The following is a 19,938-nucleotide window of genomic DNA, read 5'->3' as shown; positions in this document are numbered from 1 at the left end:
TGTAACGGACCTGGATCAGAGTGTTGACCCTCATACAAAGTAATGAGGTGCTGAATCATATACATACCCACCAGTCGTTGTTCGGCTGGGGGCAGTTTCAGAAACATTTGTGCCACTATTTCGTCTGGAAAAGTGGTAGAATCAGTAATCCATCGGACTGCTGATCGGGCTAGTTCTTGTTCATGCATGGTACTTAACTCACTGTAACCGATTCGTGATTTCAGAATGTGATCGGTAGCTTGAAACACTTGTTCTAGTGAACCTTGTTCTGGTGCTGGAGAATGAAAAATAGACTTGTGTTCTAGGCGTAAATGGCGATCTGGAGATCTAGATTTTCCTACATACGCTATTCTGGCGGAATTCTCGTCCTCTACCTCTTCAGTATCAGAATTACTTTCTTTCTCGCTTACTTGTGCTGCTTTACGTTGTTCGTGTATCTTTATTATTTCTCTACGGATTTTCTTGTACATACTCTCCACAGCACCGACGGTCTTGTGCTTACCCTCGGCTATATTATCACTCCACCTTGTCAGGGTTTTCATTTCGGCCGGATCTTTAGACGGGTAATCTTGTTCTCTTATTAGACAATTGATCAGAAACTTTAATATCATGAGCTGGATCTCGGCTTTCCTTTGAGACATGGCCTCGCTAATGCTTTCTGGATCATCCCCTGTACGGATGAAACAATATATTCTGTCTAGATCTTCTTTCATATTCGGTAAGGTGACTAGATACTCGGCCACCTTTCTTACGCGGAATGAATATAAAACCATATTATCCTCGCCTGGGACTGGATCATAGCCGCATTCGGCAAGGGATTTTCTTATTTCTGCTACAGTCTGATGTCTGGGCGTACGCTGTGACGCTTGTGCATGTAATTCGGCTGTCGTTAGACGCTTGTGTGGCGGCGGGGTTTGAGGAGTACCTCCCCCTGCGGCCCCTAAACTAGAGTCGTCTACTGAGGCTCTTCGTCCTGGCAGAGTGGGAAATGGAAATGTAGGCTGGACTTGTATGGCGGGCTGGACCGGGGGTACCGTAACAGGTACTCCGGTGTCTGGAGGAGCGGGAAGTGCCTGATTTACAGGGACTGGCGGAGCGCGAACAGGATTTGCATATTCTGGGACTGTGTCGTCCAAATAGGACGAAATAAAAATATCAGCTGCGGTCTGTTTGTGACGTAGCTTGGTCGGAACTAATGGTGGCGGGAAATTACTGGATGCCTCTGGGGTCGCTTTTGGCAAGCCCTCGGCAAGGAGAGGATACATACCCTTAATGAGGGCATTCCTCTGTCTGTCCGATTGTTCAGTTTTAACTTGTTCACCTATCTCGATTAGTTCTTTTTCTTGTGCTCGTTCTAAGGATTCTCTACTTAATTCTGACTTTCTGATTTCCTTTTCAGTTCTTTTATGAGCTTCTTTGCGCCATAACTCGATGGCATCTTTCTGTGATTGTCTGGCTTTCTTTTTCCATAATGCTTCTTCTACTCGCATGATGCACTCGGCATCCCATGTACCCGATACGGGCCATCTATACTTTTCTTCTAACTGTTTGGTATACTCTACCCATAAATCTAGATACAATATGGCGCTTATGCCATGCTTCTGATACATAAAGTGACCTGGACTGTCCCTCGGCGGAACAGGAACTGCTTCTTCTAACAAACCCTTTCTAGTTTTTAGCTGACGTAATCTCGAAAAGAGAGACATTGTAAACTTGAATCGGAACACAATACAATACACGAGGAACAATAACAATTGGGAGAACAATTCAGGCATACCACGACATTGGAAATACATTGAACAACATCATAACATAACAGTTCGGACAAAATATTACCTGGAATACTGAAAACAGAAACACAAGAATTTCTCGAGAACGGAACAGACTAGAGTTACTGGATGCACTGCTGAAACAGTACGGAACATACCGGTCCCATAAAGGGACGCATCAAGACCCGTATCCACCTAGGTGAACACTTCGTTTGTGAGTCTGTGTACCACCAACCCACGGACCAGAGTCAATTTAGATTGACCCTGTCTAGATACTACCCCAGTAATGGTACTCACCGGGCAGCAAGAACGGAAGGCCTCGGATCGGACTGGACTGCTACGACGACGGACGACGAACTTCGGACTTCAGTTACGGGTGGACCTCCGGATACCTCGGACCTTGGACTCTCGGCTTGGGCTCTGGTCGGGACTCGCCGCGTTCCTCCACCGTCTCGTTTGGATGCTGGACCGCCTCCTCCGTCTCCTCCGTGGGCCTGAGGGATACTTGAAGCAGAAATATCTGCATGTGCACGGTATGGTTCCGTCACGGCTGCAGAGGGTCAGGGGGTCGGCGTGGCTTCACCGACGCGTGGGGAAAGGGCAAGTCCCTGTTCTGGCGCCATTATGTGGTAAATAAATAAATAATACCCTATTTTTGAATGTATAAATGAATAACAGATAGCTCAATAAATAAGAGTCAAAATTCGAGGTAGTAGGAGTTTCGCAGGTTTATTACAGCATAAAGGACAGGAACAGGACAACCTGCATAGGAATAGGATGGCAGGGCCCAGCAGCGCTGCTGGGGACGGGATCGGGACAAGGAAAAGGATAACTTTTTAATAACAGTACATGAGCATATATACATAGCGCAAACACATAGCATTACATTGCAATAGGCGTAGCAGTGGGTGGAGCAGAAGGGGTGACGCGTAGCAGTCGCGAAAGATAAGGGCGAAAGTAGGTGTAACTGGGCGTATACATAGACATGTGATGCAAACGTAACAGAATATGTCATGAATAGGGCGGAAACCATGGAGGGGGCTACCTAAGGAGCCGGGACCTCTAACCTGATGGTGCGCGCAAACTGGCAATGACGTGTTACTAGGAGAAGCTGGGGGCTTCGAACTCTGTGCTAGGAGCAGAGACTGAAGTCTGGAGGGTCGGAGCGACATGTACCTAAGCAGTATCTAGTATCTGATGTTTAGGGAACATGTTGATATAAACTAGAAGTCAGGAGGGGAAAGGCTAACTTGATTCTAAGACTGGACCATGCATTATTCTACATGTAGTGCGTGATGAAGAATATTAAATGACCATTAAATGCAGTATTTCTCTAACGTGGAGCCGGAAAGGCTAGACAATGACGGAAACTATTGATGCGATTCAGTAGCTTTAGGAATGCAGGGAAGGAGGGCTGAACTGATAACTGGACTCATAACATAACATACTCTTGGCAGACTCAGAGGCAGAGCCAGGCTGCACCGGGCACTGCGAGGCAGGAAGTAAGTGAAGGGTCGAGGATACAGGTGGGGGCTGTATCGCTCCTCAGCGAGGCTTTAGGAGACGGGAGCTGAATCTGGTGTCCGGGCCCTTTTGAGGCCTAGAAACGGGGACTTTCAATGAAATAACGTGCACACTGAGAAACGTGGCAACGTAACTTTACATAGGCCTGATATTCGTAGTATTCACGAGAACTGGGAACTGGCATACTAGAGGTGGACACAACTATAATTGCGTCATTAATCGAACATGGGGAATGCATATGCATATTTAATCATGCACACATAACATATGATGGACGACACGTAGGGACACAGAACATGGCAAAATTTACTTTTCCACTTCTGGGAAGTTTTCCAAGACATTTCAGTGAAAAGGTAAAGCAGCATTCTGAAAGCACTTACCTTTTCAATATGTGATACTTCGGTACAGGAAGTAAGGAAGCGAAACTCAACTTCCTGCTTCTACATGCCCAACAAAACAACAGGAGCCCGAAGGTTGGCATTCTTCCAGGTTTTAGGGCCATTCGGGGAGGCAGTCCTCGTATTGGGGACACTGAGGTGCAGCAGCCTAAAATTCAAGAAAACCACATCTTTACAAAAAGATGTGGTTTGCAGTGGCGGCTGGTAACATCTGAAAGTGTGTAGCATAAATGTTTGGTATGACTTTTATGTAGTGAGCGACAAGGGCAAGCTTAATGGACAAACGTGGGGCCCAGTCTGGATCCTCCTCCAGAGAAATTGTTTTTTAAAAAGATTGGGAAATAGTGCATTTTAAAGCAAATTAATTTAGAAAGGCTTATAAACCAGTGGGAACATATTGTTTTAAAATATTAAACACATAAAAACTTCCCTATATCCTACTTCATTCATATGTTCAACAGTTACTGTAAATTGCAAATTGTACAAACCAACAACTTCAGGCTTTTAAAGTGTGTGCTTGCCCAGTGTCTTGCACTGCATGCAGCATCAACTTTGGAAGAAAATGCTCTAACCAGGCTTCGGCAAGGACCCACAGCTGCTGATTGCAATCAGTCATATAGAAATATGTGAAGGCAGGTCTTTAAGCAGGATGAAAAGTGTGTTGACGCTCTAAAAGGGAGCACATAAAAAAAAAATCAGTGATTTCCATAGTAGGCTTACCCGATTGGTATTTTGGATTCTCTCTGAAATGTAATTGTATCCAGATATACAACACAACAACTGACCTACACCTAAAACAGATTGGCTATGTCAATGGTTGTTAGCTGTTTAACATAAATGAGTAACAACAAGGATTTGTTATAAATAATTAACCTTAAAAAAAATGTCAGTTCTGTAATTTCAATATTATTGAGTCCTGTGAAAGGAGTTTTGGCTTTCAGTTGTGTGTGCTTTATGTTAGATATACATGTCCTTTTTCTCTGCACAGCTTGTCTATCTGCACATCTTCAGACACCTCTCTTTCCTCTTCAGCACCCTCTTTTCAATCTTCCCCAAATGCACTTCCTTGCATCTGCCTCTCTTCACCACTTCCAAACATATCCTGCACTCGCTCATATTTAAGCAATTTATTTACTTTTGCTTTTGTCCTGTAAATATTTTGCCATCTGTGCAACCCTGTTCACACACATTTTCACAAAATTGCAATTACAACTGGAATACATGACCATTGTTTTCTGTGCTCTACAGAGAGGCCAACCCACTGACAGGCACTTCCGAGCTTTCAATCAAAGCTCCTCATAAACACCTGCACAGCTCAAAGTATACATGGAAAGAAATACAGAAAGAAATACAACCTGATTAAATAACTTAGATGGCATAAACAAAGTTTTCAAATGCTTTTCCTAAATCCAATTATATCAGTGCACTAACGCCAGTGAAGTGAAATAAAGGCCCATCCTACACCAGCGCTAGAAACAAATCTGTGTCACCATTGGCTCTGATTCACAAAGTGGGCCCATCAAAGGAGACTTCTATCAAACTCCTGTAAGGCAATAAATATTCGTTTTTGGGTCAGGTACAGCTTTTGCCTGTAAAAAAAGAAATAACATTTTCCATTGCACTTGCCCCTTTCTTGAAACCTTCTAGTTTCTCAGGGTTGTATGTGGCCTAAACCTCCTGAGTATCCTACAGTACATTTATAGATGTTCAGTGTAGCTATAGTGATAGTGATACTGAAAGGGAGATGAGGAAATATGAACAGGTTTTCTTCTGATTTCCGGCTCCATCAAATTCTCTTCTAACTTCTTATTGTTAAACCTCAGGGCTGTGCTTGAGATTGATCAAGGCAATGGGGATGTTGATGGGAGATTGACTAATGTAAAAATTGCAACGTCAATAATGGAAGAAGGATTTGTAACTTTGGTCCTGGTCGCCCCTTGCTCTATTAGGATGTGCCTCTCTTTGTGCTGACCATGAACGCTCTGATTTTTACCAGTAATCTTCCTTATATTGAGTACTACTCTTCCTCATCACAGTCCCTGCATAAAGAGCGAACCAACGACTGGCACAAGAAAAAAGAGAGATTGAGTGCTAAAGCTTTGATTAAATAAATGTAATATTCATTACATCAGTTCTACTTTTCTTTGTCACACTACTTGGTGCTCTCAAAATGTAAGGTCAGTCATGAGGAAGAGTGGCGAACTACATAAACGGATGATGGTCATTACATAATCCTTATATTAATATTTTGTTGTTAATTCCACACTCTGTGTCCTGTATGTTGTGCGCAGGACAGATATGCTTCTGAATACAAATTAATCTTAATTGTCATACTTGAAAAACATCAAATATGTCCACTGGGTGATCAAACGTAACTGTGTTGTTTCTGAATTTGCATAGAAACAATATTTACATTTTTCCAAATCAAGATGGTTTTAGTCAGACAGCACTCCAAATTTAATGATAGTGGCTGTATAATTTCTGCTAGACATCACTGAAAATGATACATCTTTCTTCAGAAAATTTAGCTATCCTTCTCCATTTGAGAAACTCAATTTGTTGTCCACAAGAGTAGAGGGCACCTGGACTGTCAAAGTCTGATAACAAACTTTCCAATGGTTACTTAGTGGGGAATGAATAAATAAAAGCAAGCAGAACTACAAGATTTTAAGGTACTGTCTAAAATTACCTTGCATTAGTCATGCACTATGTCCTTCGTTAGATCTAGGGTCATCTTTTTTCTTGGTTGTCAATTTCCTAAATACTTGTGCAATATTATCCATGGCTAAGGAGTGTGCATATTACACAAAACTTAATCAATCTATCACTCATATTACCAAAAACAGATTATGCCTAAGTTAACATTTTCAACTGTGTTGAGGTTAAATACTCAACGCTTTTCTGGTGCATATGTAGGTAAATAAGGAACAGCCCATCTTAAAAGCACTGTTGTCAGTCTGTCTTTAGATTTTAATTAACACATGCATCCAGTGTTTTGTGATGGTGGTTCAGTTCCACTGAATATACTAGCTGGAGATTCGAGCCCAAGAACGAAGTACCAGCATGCAATAGCTTACGTAAAAAAAAGGTCAGAGACTGGTTCATAGGCCTGATTTCACAAACTGCATTTTGGAGTATGTAAAGTAGTTCTACATCCTTGCTATTAAATGCAATTCACAAAACTATGCATGGAGAGCTCCACCTACAGTTCTCCTCTTTTGGCATACTCTCATAGGAGGTTCCATGTTGGTTTACCTTTTTGTCTCTGGGGGGAGAAGTAATGGTTCCAATTATTTGCCGATTTAAAAAAATTTATGCTTACACTGTTATATTTGGATATGTGAACTGAAGATATTTTGGTCTACTTTTCAGGACAAGTCAGAGTGACACCAGCATTCATTACCGACGCCATGACCATATAGCAGATGGAAAGGTAAGCACTGGGATGTTTATAGATGCTTGATAAATGATAATTACGCACCTATATAGCACGCGACTACCCGTAGGCATCTCGGCGCTTGAGAATTCACATCAGCAACAACATTAAGGCGATAGATGGAATGCTTGAATTAATCTAAGCTACTGGCAATTGCTTGGGCTGCATCCAAATTCATTTTGTTTTGCCCACTATGCCATCTCAGTTTGGACCCAGCCATAGGCAAATCAACCTTGATCCTGCTCCAGTTGGAACAGTGCAGCCCCAACTGCCAGGCCAGGTCCTCTCTGAACCGATAAACAAGCAACTTGTGACATGTTTGCCCCTATTATGGCCTTATCATCCAGGTATAGCTTGACTCTAGTGGCACAGTGAGCACAGAACCCATGTCTGGCCATACCCGTGGCACTTAGGGCAGAAAATTCAACAAGGTGATGGAAGGAATGCTTGAATTAATCCAAGCCACTGGCAATTGCCCAGGGCCGCATTCCACTCCATCATTGTTCACCCACCATGCCACCACAGTTTGGACCCAGCCATGTGGAAATCACCCTTGACCCTACTCCAATAGGAACAGACAAGCCCAAACTGCCAGGCCAGGTTTTCCCTGAACGGGAATACAAACAACCCAGAACCGGTTTCACCCTTATTATGGGCTTAATAGCCAGGTATAGCTTGATTTAAGTGGTAGGGTGAGCTGGATTTGGATGCAGCCTGAGTAATTAACAATGGCTGAGATTAATTGAAGCATTCTATCCATAACATTTTTGTATGCTTTAGTGTGTCACCCTTAGTGGAACTGGTATGCCAGATGTGGATCCCATGCACACTGTTTCACTGGAACCAAGCTGTACCCAGATGAGGAGCCCATAACGAGGGTCAAACCGTCCTGGGATGCTTGTATTCTGGTTTAAGGAGGACCTGGCTTGGCCATGCTGGACTGTTCCAATTGGAGCAGGGTCAAGACTGGTTTGCATACAGCTGGGTCCAAACTGAGGTGACATGGTGTACAAACAAATGATGGATTGGGATTCGGCCTGAGTAATTGCCAGTTGCTGTGATTAATTCAAGCACTCACTACATCACTTTTTTTGTATACTTGAGAATTCATATCATCATAAAAAATTCATAAAGTATTTTCGAAACAGCCAAACTGTGCCTATTTGATATTTGGTAAAATGGGAAGAATTAGAGTATGCTATACATTGAGGGTTGATAGTCTCCGATAGTCACCTATTACTATTTTATGGAAAAGACAGACTTTTCCCCTGTCATCTCTTCTCTTCCTCCCACACAGTCAATCATAGGTAGTGTCTTTAACTTGAATAACATATTCCTTGACCACCAAGCTAACATATAACATGCCCACAGATATTACATTAACTTCATGGTTTAATAATGAGACATTTTCTTGTTCGGTCTCATCTTTGTTTTTCTGCATGTCAAAAATTGATAAATTCTCCAGTGGTTTGCAGGCCATATTGGAACCATACGGATGGCATACTCTGGCAGCAGTATGGAATCTGGGTCTTTCCCCTTCCTACATTTTATGGAGAGAAAGCTTTGCATAACACTCCTAGCCCTCAACTGGAATATTATGGGCGCCCAGTTTTCTAACTCTATTACATTGCGATATAATGCAGAGCAACTCAGATATCCTATGGGAAATATAAAGAAACAATGAATATTTAATGTTGGCTTGCTTTCTGAGTTGTACATTTGATTTGAAATAGTTCACAACTTGTAGAATATGCCTCTAAACGATCCTCTAGATATAAAGGAAAAAAGAAGAGTCAAGACAGCGTCTTGCCTGATTTTTAGGTCTTGCCTAGCCTGTTGCAAGACATATTGTTAACTTACAGTATCCCTAAAGCCTTTCCATTGCTTACCATTAGTTAACTTCATTGTCTCCCCATTTTTTTGCCATTCATTTGTTCGCGTCTCTGGGTTTCCTTCCTTTGCTTGTGTTTTTCCCTCCCTCTGCAGTATGGGTTCATCACTTGGGTCTAGTTGCGTTATTACTTAAGCCTACAATTGCTGATTTATACATATACAAGCTAATTCTTTTGAATTGCAGGATACAGTTCATTGGTTGAAACATGAGAAGAGTGAATTAGTAGAAGGAGTCAACACTCAAGTGAGGTGAGTGGCCATACCTGCACTGTTAACTGCTTTCAGAGGTAACCGGTTTAGGAGGAAAATATATTTTAGATGTGCACCAGGTCATTGCAGACATAGGCCTATGTTGCATCCCATTTTTAGCTTTTTTTCGAGTTGAGAATCCTACCAAAGTGAACGCAAAGGTTACTGGCTGTATCATGCAAAAGAAGAAGACACGGTCCATTGATTATGCTCCAGCCCTGAATTATTAAACCTAACAGTTAATCTGTGCTTCTTATGTTCACAAAGTTATCAACACCACTTACTTCTGATGTCATAGTAAATTTAAAGGGCCGTTCAAAAAGCATTTGAGGAAGTACAAGTATGCAGTTTGTGCAAACTCAACTTGTAGGAATGCACAACCTGCATTTGGGGTTGGGCATCTTTGAGTATTTACTTCTGCAAATGTGAAACACCTAGCTTTGTGCACCAGTGCAAATAGGAGCTGAATGCAGATGAAGTCCGACCAAGTCAGAACATCTGTGATTCAAAAAGGGCATCGTAATGACTACATGCATACCTATACCCGAAATGAGCTGTTATTAACTTCCCTATGGTGCTAGTCAATTGTGTGAACACACAGGGCCCCTATGTACATGCCTCCGCCAAGGGCACCTCATCTTCAGCAATAATGCGTTTGTAAAAATATTATTTCACACCTTTCAAAGTTTTAAAAGTAAGTAAAGATCAGGTGCGCGGCCCATACTAATGATGATTGCCTACATGACTGAGGAACCTGATGGGCAGCTAGCTGTTCCTAGTAGACCTCTCCCCCGATTCCAAATGGTCATAGAGTGCCAGTGAAAATGCAAGCGCTAACCTGGCAACCACCTTTTCCCTTATAAAAGGGCTGGTTCCAAACCTCCATGCATCGTAGCAGACTTACCCTACATGCACAGAACTTCTGTATGAGTAAGGGCGCATGTACGTTATAAAATATTTAAATACAATGCACAAAAGCACCTGCAGGCTTTATTGTTCCTATTATATCTTTAAAAGTGTTTTAAAGACTATTGACTTGAGTTTTCCATGGTTATAAGAAATTAATGAATGGCAGTGTATGGGGCAGGGGCGTAACACAGGCCCCCGCAGCCCACGCGGTGCGGGGGGGGGGCCCTAGCTCCAAGGGGTCCCCTCGGCACTGAACTCTGGCCGGGAGAGCTCCTGATTGAGCCCGGAGGGGCCCCCCTAAGTACCGTGCAGGGAGGCCCCCTCACTTTTCGTTACGCCCGTGGTATGGGGTAGAACACTAAACTAGTGAGAATTTGTGCCAATTTTGGAATAAACAGAGGCTGGTCAGAGGTCTGCGTATACTTCTTCCCTGGTATGGAATGAAAGATCCTCATCTTTTATCATCAGTTTCAAGTGCTACGCCTTATTATGTTCCTGCAGTCCTTATTTTCTCTCCTGCAAAAGGCATATTTCCATAGATGTGGGCAAGTTAGAAAATTCACATACAGAGCTGAGCCAATGCTGAGCTATTGGTGTAATTTTGCCTTAAGAGATGGTAGACGACCGAGTCATCAAAACAATTATCATGTGTCGCACACAAATACATTGTTTCTATAATATTAGAACATTTAAGTAAGCATAAACTGACAACGTTTTTGTGAGTATGCCGAGAAAATTCTATTTACAATTTTCAGTTTGTAAACGCGCAATATATTTTATATTCTGGGCAGCATTATAATATTCGCTATATAAATAGAAAAAAAATCAAATATGGATAACAATTGTAATGTGCTATGCCTTACATACCTCACTTTGTATATATCTCACACTGAAGTCAACAATTTCCAATCAATACATTTTTTTGAAGTGTTGAGTGTACAAGTACTCAGGCGGGAGTCCTGGAATTGATGACTATTTTTTCATGAAAGATATGTATTTACTGATTAAGTTATTTACCAGATTTCTGTGCCCATGGACAACACCGTCACCATTTGTTCTTGCTTCTCCGTTTTCATTTCTGAATTCCTATTTCCCAGAAACGTTTATTTATTTATTTTAAGAGTTTTATATAGCGCTGGTCAGGTTGTTTTTTTTCTTTCCCTGCTGCCTGCTGGAAGCAGTAGTCTCTTTGCAGACAGCATTCCAGTCTTCCACTCATGGTTCCAGGGCATTGACCATTGATATCCAGGTACTGGCGCTCCACTTTCGTTCAAATTCATGCAGCTAACTTCCCTCTGATGCTGTGTGCTTCATGTGGACAAGAATCACATTCGCTTCAACCAAGAATCCTTTTGTGACAAGAGGATGCAACAATTCCAACTTTTTTCTCCATATCTGACCCCAGACTCGACAAACGGGAATCAAAAGACCCCTTGGTTTTGGAAGCATAGCTCACCATATGGCAACAGACCCAAACTGCCATGCAGAGCAACCTAGCGGGAGTAGCCATAGAACAGTTACCACTCACTGTTGGATTGGAAGGTTGCAAGATCTGGAACACTGCATCAATCGCCGCCACAGAGAAAACTTTCACCATAAAACCTATGTAACCCACATGCCTGGGACAGTGAAAATGTACCCATGCTTTACACATCACAAATATGTCACAATTTCATGAGGCACAGGGACAAGACTGATTTGCATATAGCTGGGTCTGAACTGAGGTGGCGAAGTGAGCTAAAGAACGATGACGGATTCAACCCAGATCTGTGACTGGGGGTGAGTGTCTGAAAAGTTTCAACGCTCCGTCCATCATCTCCTTGTGTTTGTTTGTTGGCCCTAAGATGGTAGGGTATACCCAGATGTTGGTCCCTTGCTCACTTTGCCACTGGATTCAAGCTGGCCAGGCTGATATGGGGTATTACCCCAAAACCGGTCCCAGGATGCTTATTTCCGGTTCAGGGAATACCTGGCTTGGCAGTTTAGGCTGCGCTGTTCCCATGAGGCACAGGGTCAAGCTTGATTTGCATATAGCTGGGTTTGAACTGAGGTGGCGAAGTGAACTAAAGAACAATGATGGATTCAATGCAGATCTGTGACTGGGGGTGAGTGTCTGAAAAGTTTCAGAGCACCGTCCATCATCTCCTTGTGTTTGCTTTTTTGGCCTTAAGTTGGCAGGGTATCTCCAGACATGGGTTCCTTGCTCACTTTGCCACTGGATTCAAGCTAGCCTGGCGGATGAGGGGTGTTACCCTGAAACTGGTCCCATGATGCTTGTTTCCGGTTCAGGGAAGACCTGGCTTGGTAGTTTGAGCTGGACTGTTCCCATGAGGCACAGGGTCAAGACGACTGATTTACATATAGCTGGGTCTGAAATGAGGTGGCGAAGTGAGCTAAAGAACGATGATGGATTCAACGCAGATCTGTGACTGGGAGTGAGTGTCTGAAAAGTTTCAGCGCTCCATCCATCATCTCCTTGTGTTTCAATTTCATAACATACATATTTGAATGTGCACTTAGCCCATGTGTGGTCTAACAATATTAAAATAAGTGTTGCACTTGACATTATTTCTAAAGTGCATTTACTGTAGGATTAGTGAATGTACTCTTATTGTGTGCTTTAACCGTACCAACAGAGATATTACTTGAAGCCTTGCTAAATAAACCATCCTTACTTCGTTGACATGTACTCACTATAAAGTGAATTAACCTTACATGATATTTACTATGCCGACGCTTCAAGAGAAACAAAACTATCCTCATATTATGAAATATCATTTGTTAAAAACTAATTAGGTTCATGTAATGTGCTCATAAATGTATCACATATTGCATTAAAATGTAGTTCCTAGACATACTTACATGTATACATTTAAGATTTTCCTGTATGCCACTTATAATATGAATCTAAAGTAACTAGACTTATATTTGTTGGTGTTTAAATGTGCACACACAAATTAAATGTGCATCATTGAGTTAATACTTTAAGTTGTCCTTAGTAGGCCTGCTTGCTGAGCTGCATAAAATATTGTTTTCCAATTTCTGCTAACATGACATTTCTTGCAGGTATTCACATGCAGTGTTAGTTTGAGAATAGATACCTTTCTTTTCTTTGTATGTTTTTTCGGGATACCCGAAGGTATCAGAGCACTTTATAGAACCACTGGTTGCGTTCCAGGCGGACACATTCATTTTGTTTGGCACAGGGAGATTAAGTGATTTGCCTAGAATAATAGGATGTTGAGCCTCCCTGCCAAAACCTAAACCCAATTTCCCAGCTCCGAGGTCGACCACTATAGCCGTTAGGCCACACCCTTTACACACATTACTGTACTAGTGGTAGAAGGAGAGAGCCTGAGAAGAAGAACTTTGACAAAAGGAATATGGAGAGCCATAGCTTTAACTGGAAGGCCTATTCAGCAATGTTGCAACCTAGTCTGTGTGTGTGAAGACAATGTTGTACCCATATCCAGTGTGGGATACTTTGCAAATGTTTCAGTCTGCAACGTGAGAACAGAAGAGGATAATGAATTCCTGATGATGCGTACAGAGAGGTGTTGCCCAAGAGACTCTTGTGCATTATAACTTAGTTTTCACACTGTCTAAGATCAGATCCCTTTTCAAAATCACCTCAGACCACTTTCAGAACTTGTCCTGACCCTTTATCATACTTTCCTTTGGACTCTGAGAAGTTTAGATCTCTATGCTTCCTTTTGATTATTTCCTGAGTGTGGCTTAGGCTAACACTTATCACCTGAAATGCTGACACATTCCTACTTCATTTTTCCTTGCCTTGTTCATATTTCCTTTATTGAATTTCCCTGATTTTGTAGATTCTTTAGGATTGTAAGAACCTTGCTCTTAGCTTGGATTCTGACTGAGAAGAATTAAATTTACTAATGTATGGACGGGAAACCCTGAGACTCTTCTTACATCATATCCTTGTATTTCTCTTTTGTATTGCTCTCACTGAACTTCTGAGTTTCCTTATATTGGTCCACCTCAATTTATTCCAGAGATTGGGATTTTCTGTTGTTATTCTGTATCTCTATAGCATAGTACTAAGATTCATGAACTTGATTGTTAATTTGTAATAAACCTTCTCAACTATAGTTACCAATTCCTGGTCTTTACTGTGTAGCCAAATGGGTGACACTGTTAACTGATATTGATTGATGAAATTCTAACTCTCCTCACCCGTCATTCGGATGGTCCAACGGAGGAAGATAAATGATAAGAGAGGAGGCCAAATATGCTGCATCAATGTGTCAGGGAAGCACCATTTGTACCACTTCTTACAGGAAGTTGTCAGTCGCAAAAAGAAGTCTACTTAAAAAAACAAGGAAATTGTGAACACTTTGTTACACAAAAACACATAACCTAACATAATGTGCTCAGGACAGTGGCTTTAGTCAGTACCTTAATTCTGTCTTTATTGTAATTCACTGATAATACTTTCTCATTAGGAAAAGGAAGAGATTGGAATGGATTGAAAACTTAGCAGTGGTATCAAATACACTGAGTAGTATTATCCCAGTCCTTTAAACCCTGCACCCCCCCCCCCCCGAGTCATCTTGTTACAACCCAGTCCAGGGGTAACTCCTTTGGTAGGTACTAGAGGTTTGTTGAGTAGTGATGTTCCTATTTACAGAGCATTTTAGAGGCAAGCAGTTTGTTTAGAACAAATATATTGCTGCTTTTATCGCTCAGAATTGACATGGTCCTAGAACTAGGCAAAATGTATGTCACCTGACAGTGGTCCTAGAACTAGGCAAAATGTATGTCACCTGATAGTTTTAAATTGCTTTCTTTCACAAAAACACTGTCTCCCATCGGCTGAACCTATTTTAGCTGAACGTCAACTTGTTGATTGTAGGCTTCAATTAAAGACTATAACAGAATCCGTAAAACGTTCCCATCTCTCTGCAAATACATAGTTAACCATGGGCTCTGTAAACTGTCAAAGAAACACGGCTGGCCCAATTAGAAAATCAACTTGCATGTGTATGGCTCATATATATACTTCCAAATAACTTATACGTGTGTTACGGTATAATGATTGGTATCACTGGAAAAAAGAAATATGATTTGAATTGTTTGAAAACAGCTCGTTTGGTAGTGTGATATAATCTAATCAGTCTATTTAAAAGTTGATTGTTTGGTTCAAATGGCGATTTACATGCGTACAGCCATTTGCCTCATTGCTGCTACCTGTACGTTTTTATTGGAACTATTTTCAGAGTGAACTGCCAGACAATAGTTGGTACTATTTTCGCTCAACGTTTACAGTGCTTAATTTGTAAAATATTAAGTGCCAGGGCTCTGACCAGGAAGCCACTGCATCTTGCACCACCCATCCCCCTTATCATCGCTGCCAAAACAACTACTAACCATCTCTCTGCATGTAAATGTGACAGCTCAGATTATTCCAGGTTCCCAAAGCTAAAGGAATGGCTGGGGAGGCAGGTATGAGCAATTTGAATGTATATTGTATTCCTAAACAACCGCTGTTCAGCTCATCTCTAAATTAGATGAGCAGCGCCACCACGTGGTAGACTGTCGTAAGTACCGTGTTGATAATTAGGGGTGCCGAGCACCGGAAACCAATTAAGTGCCGGTGCTGATCACCGCAAAGCGCCTGCTCAAATTAAGCACTATTATTGTGAATATTTATTTTTAATATATTAGGTTACTTTTGAGCATGGAATATCAGAGAAGATGTAAGATCGCTATACACTGGACATTGTGAGCCTACATGTTTTTTGGAATTTGTTAAAATATCACATCTTGTACAATATACGTTAGTACATCTGTTAATGCTGTGTGTATTAGGAAAGTCCCTGGATGAAGGTCCAAGGATTCCTTGAAATGTCTATCAAGTAATATTGAGTGCTGTAAAAAAAAAAAGTGGCAAAAAATTCTCTTTTGCACGTCAGGTGAAGATGATCATGTGAACGAGGTCTGCATTTTTTATTTAAAATATGCGGTGAACAGAATATGATAATTAGGGACCAATGAGACCCATCCTTTTCACAGTTTCCATCCCTGCTGCAACAGTCCACAAACGACTGAAATTTTTTCACATGGGTTAATTTGCACAATACCACTCACGCTTCGGTTTGTGGGTCTCATTATGGAAAGGAGGGAGGAATAGGCTCTAAAGAGGACTAAATGGGAGTAACAAAAGATGTGTGCATACATTTTAATTGTTGATTTATTACATTTATTGACTTAATTGGTATGCATCTTTACTGGTTGTAAATATTGTAGGCCTCTATCAAGACAGCTTCATCGGGTTTGCTGCTACAAAGCAATTTAGAGGTTCTGTGGGAGTTACCCTGCTTAACTTATGGAACTGGTATCACCACCTCCATCCTCATTCTCTCACGACTTCTAAACTATGTGTTAGAATTGCTACCCAATTAAGTGGAAGTAGATGATCTCTCAGCCTGCCAAATTTGGCGTGGCAGATTTCCTCCATGGTAACCCTTCTCTTGTCATGCATTTGTGATTGGCAGGGTGCATCCCATGGCAGCTGGGTGGCAGCAACCAACTTAGTTTTCACTGCTAGACTAGGCTGTCCAGGGGGAGCAAGGAGTTTTAGCAGAGAGAATCATTTCCACCTGGTACATCTACATAGTTTGGTAATCTTGGTAGCTCTCTGTCAAAATAAGACTTTAATCTCTCTTTCCTGACCTGGCGTTTTAGCTGGAGGCCGAGCAGAAATCTAGTGAGGGCTCAGTGCCATCCTGGGGCCGTATTATGCATTGTCATTATTTGTGCCAGGCGCACCTTTTATTAGGTGCGCCAGGTGCAAAAATGAAATGTGCCCTACTAGGATGGAGGTGCTGCCCCAGGGCAGCCGCAAACTCACGCTGCCCCCAAGGCAGCGCATTCATGTGAAAACATGGAGCAACTGCTCTGTGTTTTCACAGTACAGGCAGCACCCGCCTGCACTTTTACAGGGGAATACAGATCCCCTTGTAGGCAGGTCCAGTCAGTGACTGCGCCCGCCTGCAAGAGGATGTCTGGGGGGTCCATGGGACCCCTTTACCCCCTGCAAAGGGCTGCTCTCAGGAGGCGCACTGACAGTGCGCTACCTTTTAAATGACGCACTCTCAGTGCGCCTCCTGAGGGCTTCTTCGCCTCTGCACCTGCGTCTGTGATATGGCATGGGCGCAGTGTCAAAGGAATTTCCTCATTTACATTCGGCATACCCCTATGCAAATGAGGGAACACCCTCTGAAGGTAACGCTTGCGCCTTAAGTGCGCCAGCGCTATCGGTATTAGTGAAGGGGATGCACAAGCGTCTACACCTCCTTCTATAATACCAAAGTGCCCTGGGGGTGTGCAAAGCGGTTGCAAATGCCCGTTGCGCCCCCAGGTCACTTATTGTAATACAGCCCCATGGATTTCTAAGCACATGCTGCAGCGTTTCTTAAATACCTTTTAGTGCGCAAAGTGTTTCCTTCTTTTCCCTAGACATGCATGTAACAACCTCATGATTACATTTAATTGCAGTCTATTACAAAATATACATTTTCTAATAAAGAATTGCTCTCTCAGCTATTGCAGATCATTTCAATAATATCCTGTTTCAAGGCATTGAAAGTGTGATGGTCCACAACATCTGTCGACTTGAATGTTTCATGCTGTGTGTAGCAAGTGAAGCTGATGTTCATGTCTATATTTCCTTCTGTTTTGCAGGTTGTTACAAGAGGGTTTGATAACAGTAAGTGCCACTTCAAGGTACAACTACCCCCTCAGAAGGCACCAGACCATAGATTTTCTGTACTTTTTTATCTTCCTCTGGATGGTGGTCTACAGCATAATGATTCTTCCGGAACTGGATATTGAAAAAGTTACTTTTTTTTCACCTGATCAATAAAGACTTTGATGTGACCACTGTGTCCAAATAAGCACAAGAAAATGTACTTCAAGCTAATGCATGATACGTTTCCCTTACCCAGCGTTTGGAGTTGCAAAGCAGTTTCAGCTTTTCAAACTGGAAGAAATGGCAACAGGAGAGGCATAACAGGATTATGTACATTTGTGCCTTGAAGTTTTTTAAAATATTGCAAAAACATGTATTTTTAAATACCTACACGATTCTAATGTGTGCTCCACTTGCCTTGCTACATTTACATATTTCCACCAATATAACATTGATGGCATTCCTTATTGTTGACCTTGTTTGCTCCTAAAGGATATATTTTAGTGGCTCGTCCAGTATCTATGTCTTGTAAGAGATATTTGGGATTAAGGTAATTTTATGAGTACCATAGTCAAGCAAATGTCTAGACAGGCTTAAAATGATTCAGACTCATGATTAAGCATGAAACTTCAAAAGCAGATGAGTAAAACATTTTCAAATTAGGATTTCTTTTCAGAAAGCCACACTCCTTTTAGAATTTCTAACTCAGGCATGTCAACAATGAATATTGGTGGGAGGGAGGTGGGCAGTACCTATATCCACCTTTTAGTGGTCAGTGTCCATTTTCATTCACACTCTGTTAAGCTGTAGTGGTCGATCGGTATTACACAGCATATTTTTATACTGGCAGGTTTTGTATCTAAAATATTAGGCATTCTTCTTGAACTGTTGTTGCATATTAGATCATGTTGCTACTCCTGCATCTATTTGCTTCTTTGGTTAACTTGATAAGAAATAAGTCGTTTAGCTACAAACAAAACTATATGAGTCTGCATAACACGTTTGAGAAAACCTGTATTTATCCATTTTACTCCTACATTGGTGAAACAGCATGCTACATTCCTTCAGAAGCCTTTACAGAGGTAAATGGCTGAATCTCACATGTATATGGTAATGGCATATACTAAAATAGATGTTGCAGTCTGTACCTTGGTCAGCCGGTCTCCATGAAAACCTGCAGTGTGGCTGAGCATTTAATTATACAAAGGGGAAGCAAGTGGGGGAAATCACAGGTTTATTTATTCTAATCAAAGCAGGCTAACAGTGCCCCTCCAACGTTTGAAAGGCATATTGTTTTCAGAGTGATAGGAAGATAATTCATGACAAAGCAATGGCAATGAGTGGTAGCTCATATTTAGATGCTGTGTTTTATGAATAAAAAGATGGATGTATACTAAAAGAATGGCACCATTTTCATTTGAAAATGAATGTGCGTTCATGTGAGAGAGGAGAATAAAATGGTCATGTTCCATAATTTAAATGCCTGTAGTATTTGGTATTCCCATTATTATCATTAATGGCATCCTTTTTGTATACTTTGGATAGTTATTGGTACTGACCAGTTCTTATATGGCATTGACATCTACTTTTGGAGTTTGATTTTGAATTTCATCTTAAGAACAGTGTAGACAGTAATGTAGAATCTGAAAATGTAATTGTGTAATTTAGTCTAGATTTTGGCACCATTATTTTATGAGGGCATGCTATTGTTACTACAACCACAGAGGACACACTTTACAAACTGACAAAAACGATCCATCTGCAAAAGAAATTAGGTAGCAATTAATGAAATTTGGCATAGCTCAAGCTGTACTGCATGTACACAAAATATTGTTAGCATGACTGCTGCTGCAACTACTTTGAAAAGTAAACTTATACAATTTTGATTACAAAGATTGAACAACAGATTAAGTATTGTCTTGGTATAATGTGTTTGCTTCTAAGGTAGCATAGATCCACTGGTAGTCGACTGCATCGATGACACTGAAATTGATGCATGCAGACTGTTTGAATGGAAATGCCAACATTTTAAGTATGATTCTACTA

The 19,938-nt window shown here is 41.5% G+C and overlaps 1 protein-coding gene across 2 annotated transcripts in view; it reads left to right on the top strand.

Moving 5' to 3' along the window:
• Positions 1–18,218, top strand: part of CLMN (calmin) — a 558,733-nt gene extending 540,515 nt beyond the window's left edge. For both annotated transcript variants that reach the window (XM_078660111.1, XM_078660112.1), the window contains exons 11-13: positions 7,064–7,124; positions 9,205–9,269; positions 17,886–18,218. In XM_078660111.1, the coding sequence (XP_078516237.1) occupies positions 7,064–7,124; positions 9,205–9,269; positions 17,886–18,066 (307 nt within the window). In that variant the 3' untranslated portion in view covers positions 18,067–18,218. The remainder of the gene's footprint in view (positions 1–7,063; positions 7,125–9,204; positions 9,270–17,885) is intronic.
• Positions 18,219–19,938: the final 1,720 nt, after the last annotated feature.

The sequence above is a fragment of the Lissotriton helveticus genome, chromosome 9 (assembly GCF_964261635.1).
Source record: "Lissotriton helveticus chromosome 9, aLisHel1.1, whole genome shotgun sequence".
Taxonomy (NCBI): Eukaryota; Metazoa; Chordata; class Amphibia; order Caudata; family Salamandridae; genus Lissotriton; species Lissotriton helveticus.
This window is presented reverse-complemented; position numbering and strand designations above follow the sequence as displayed.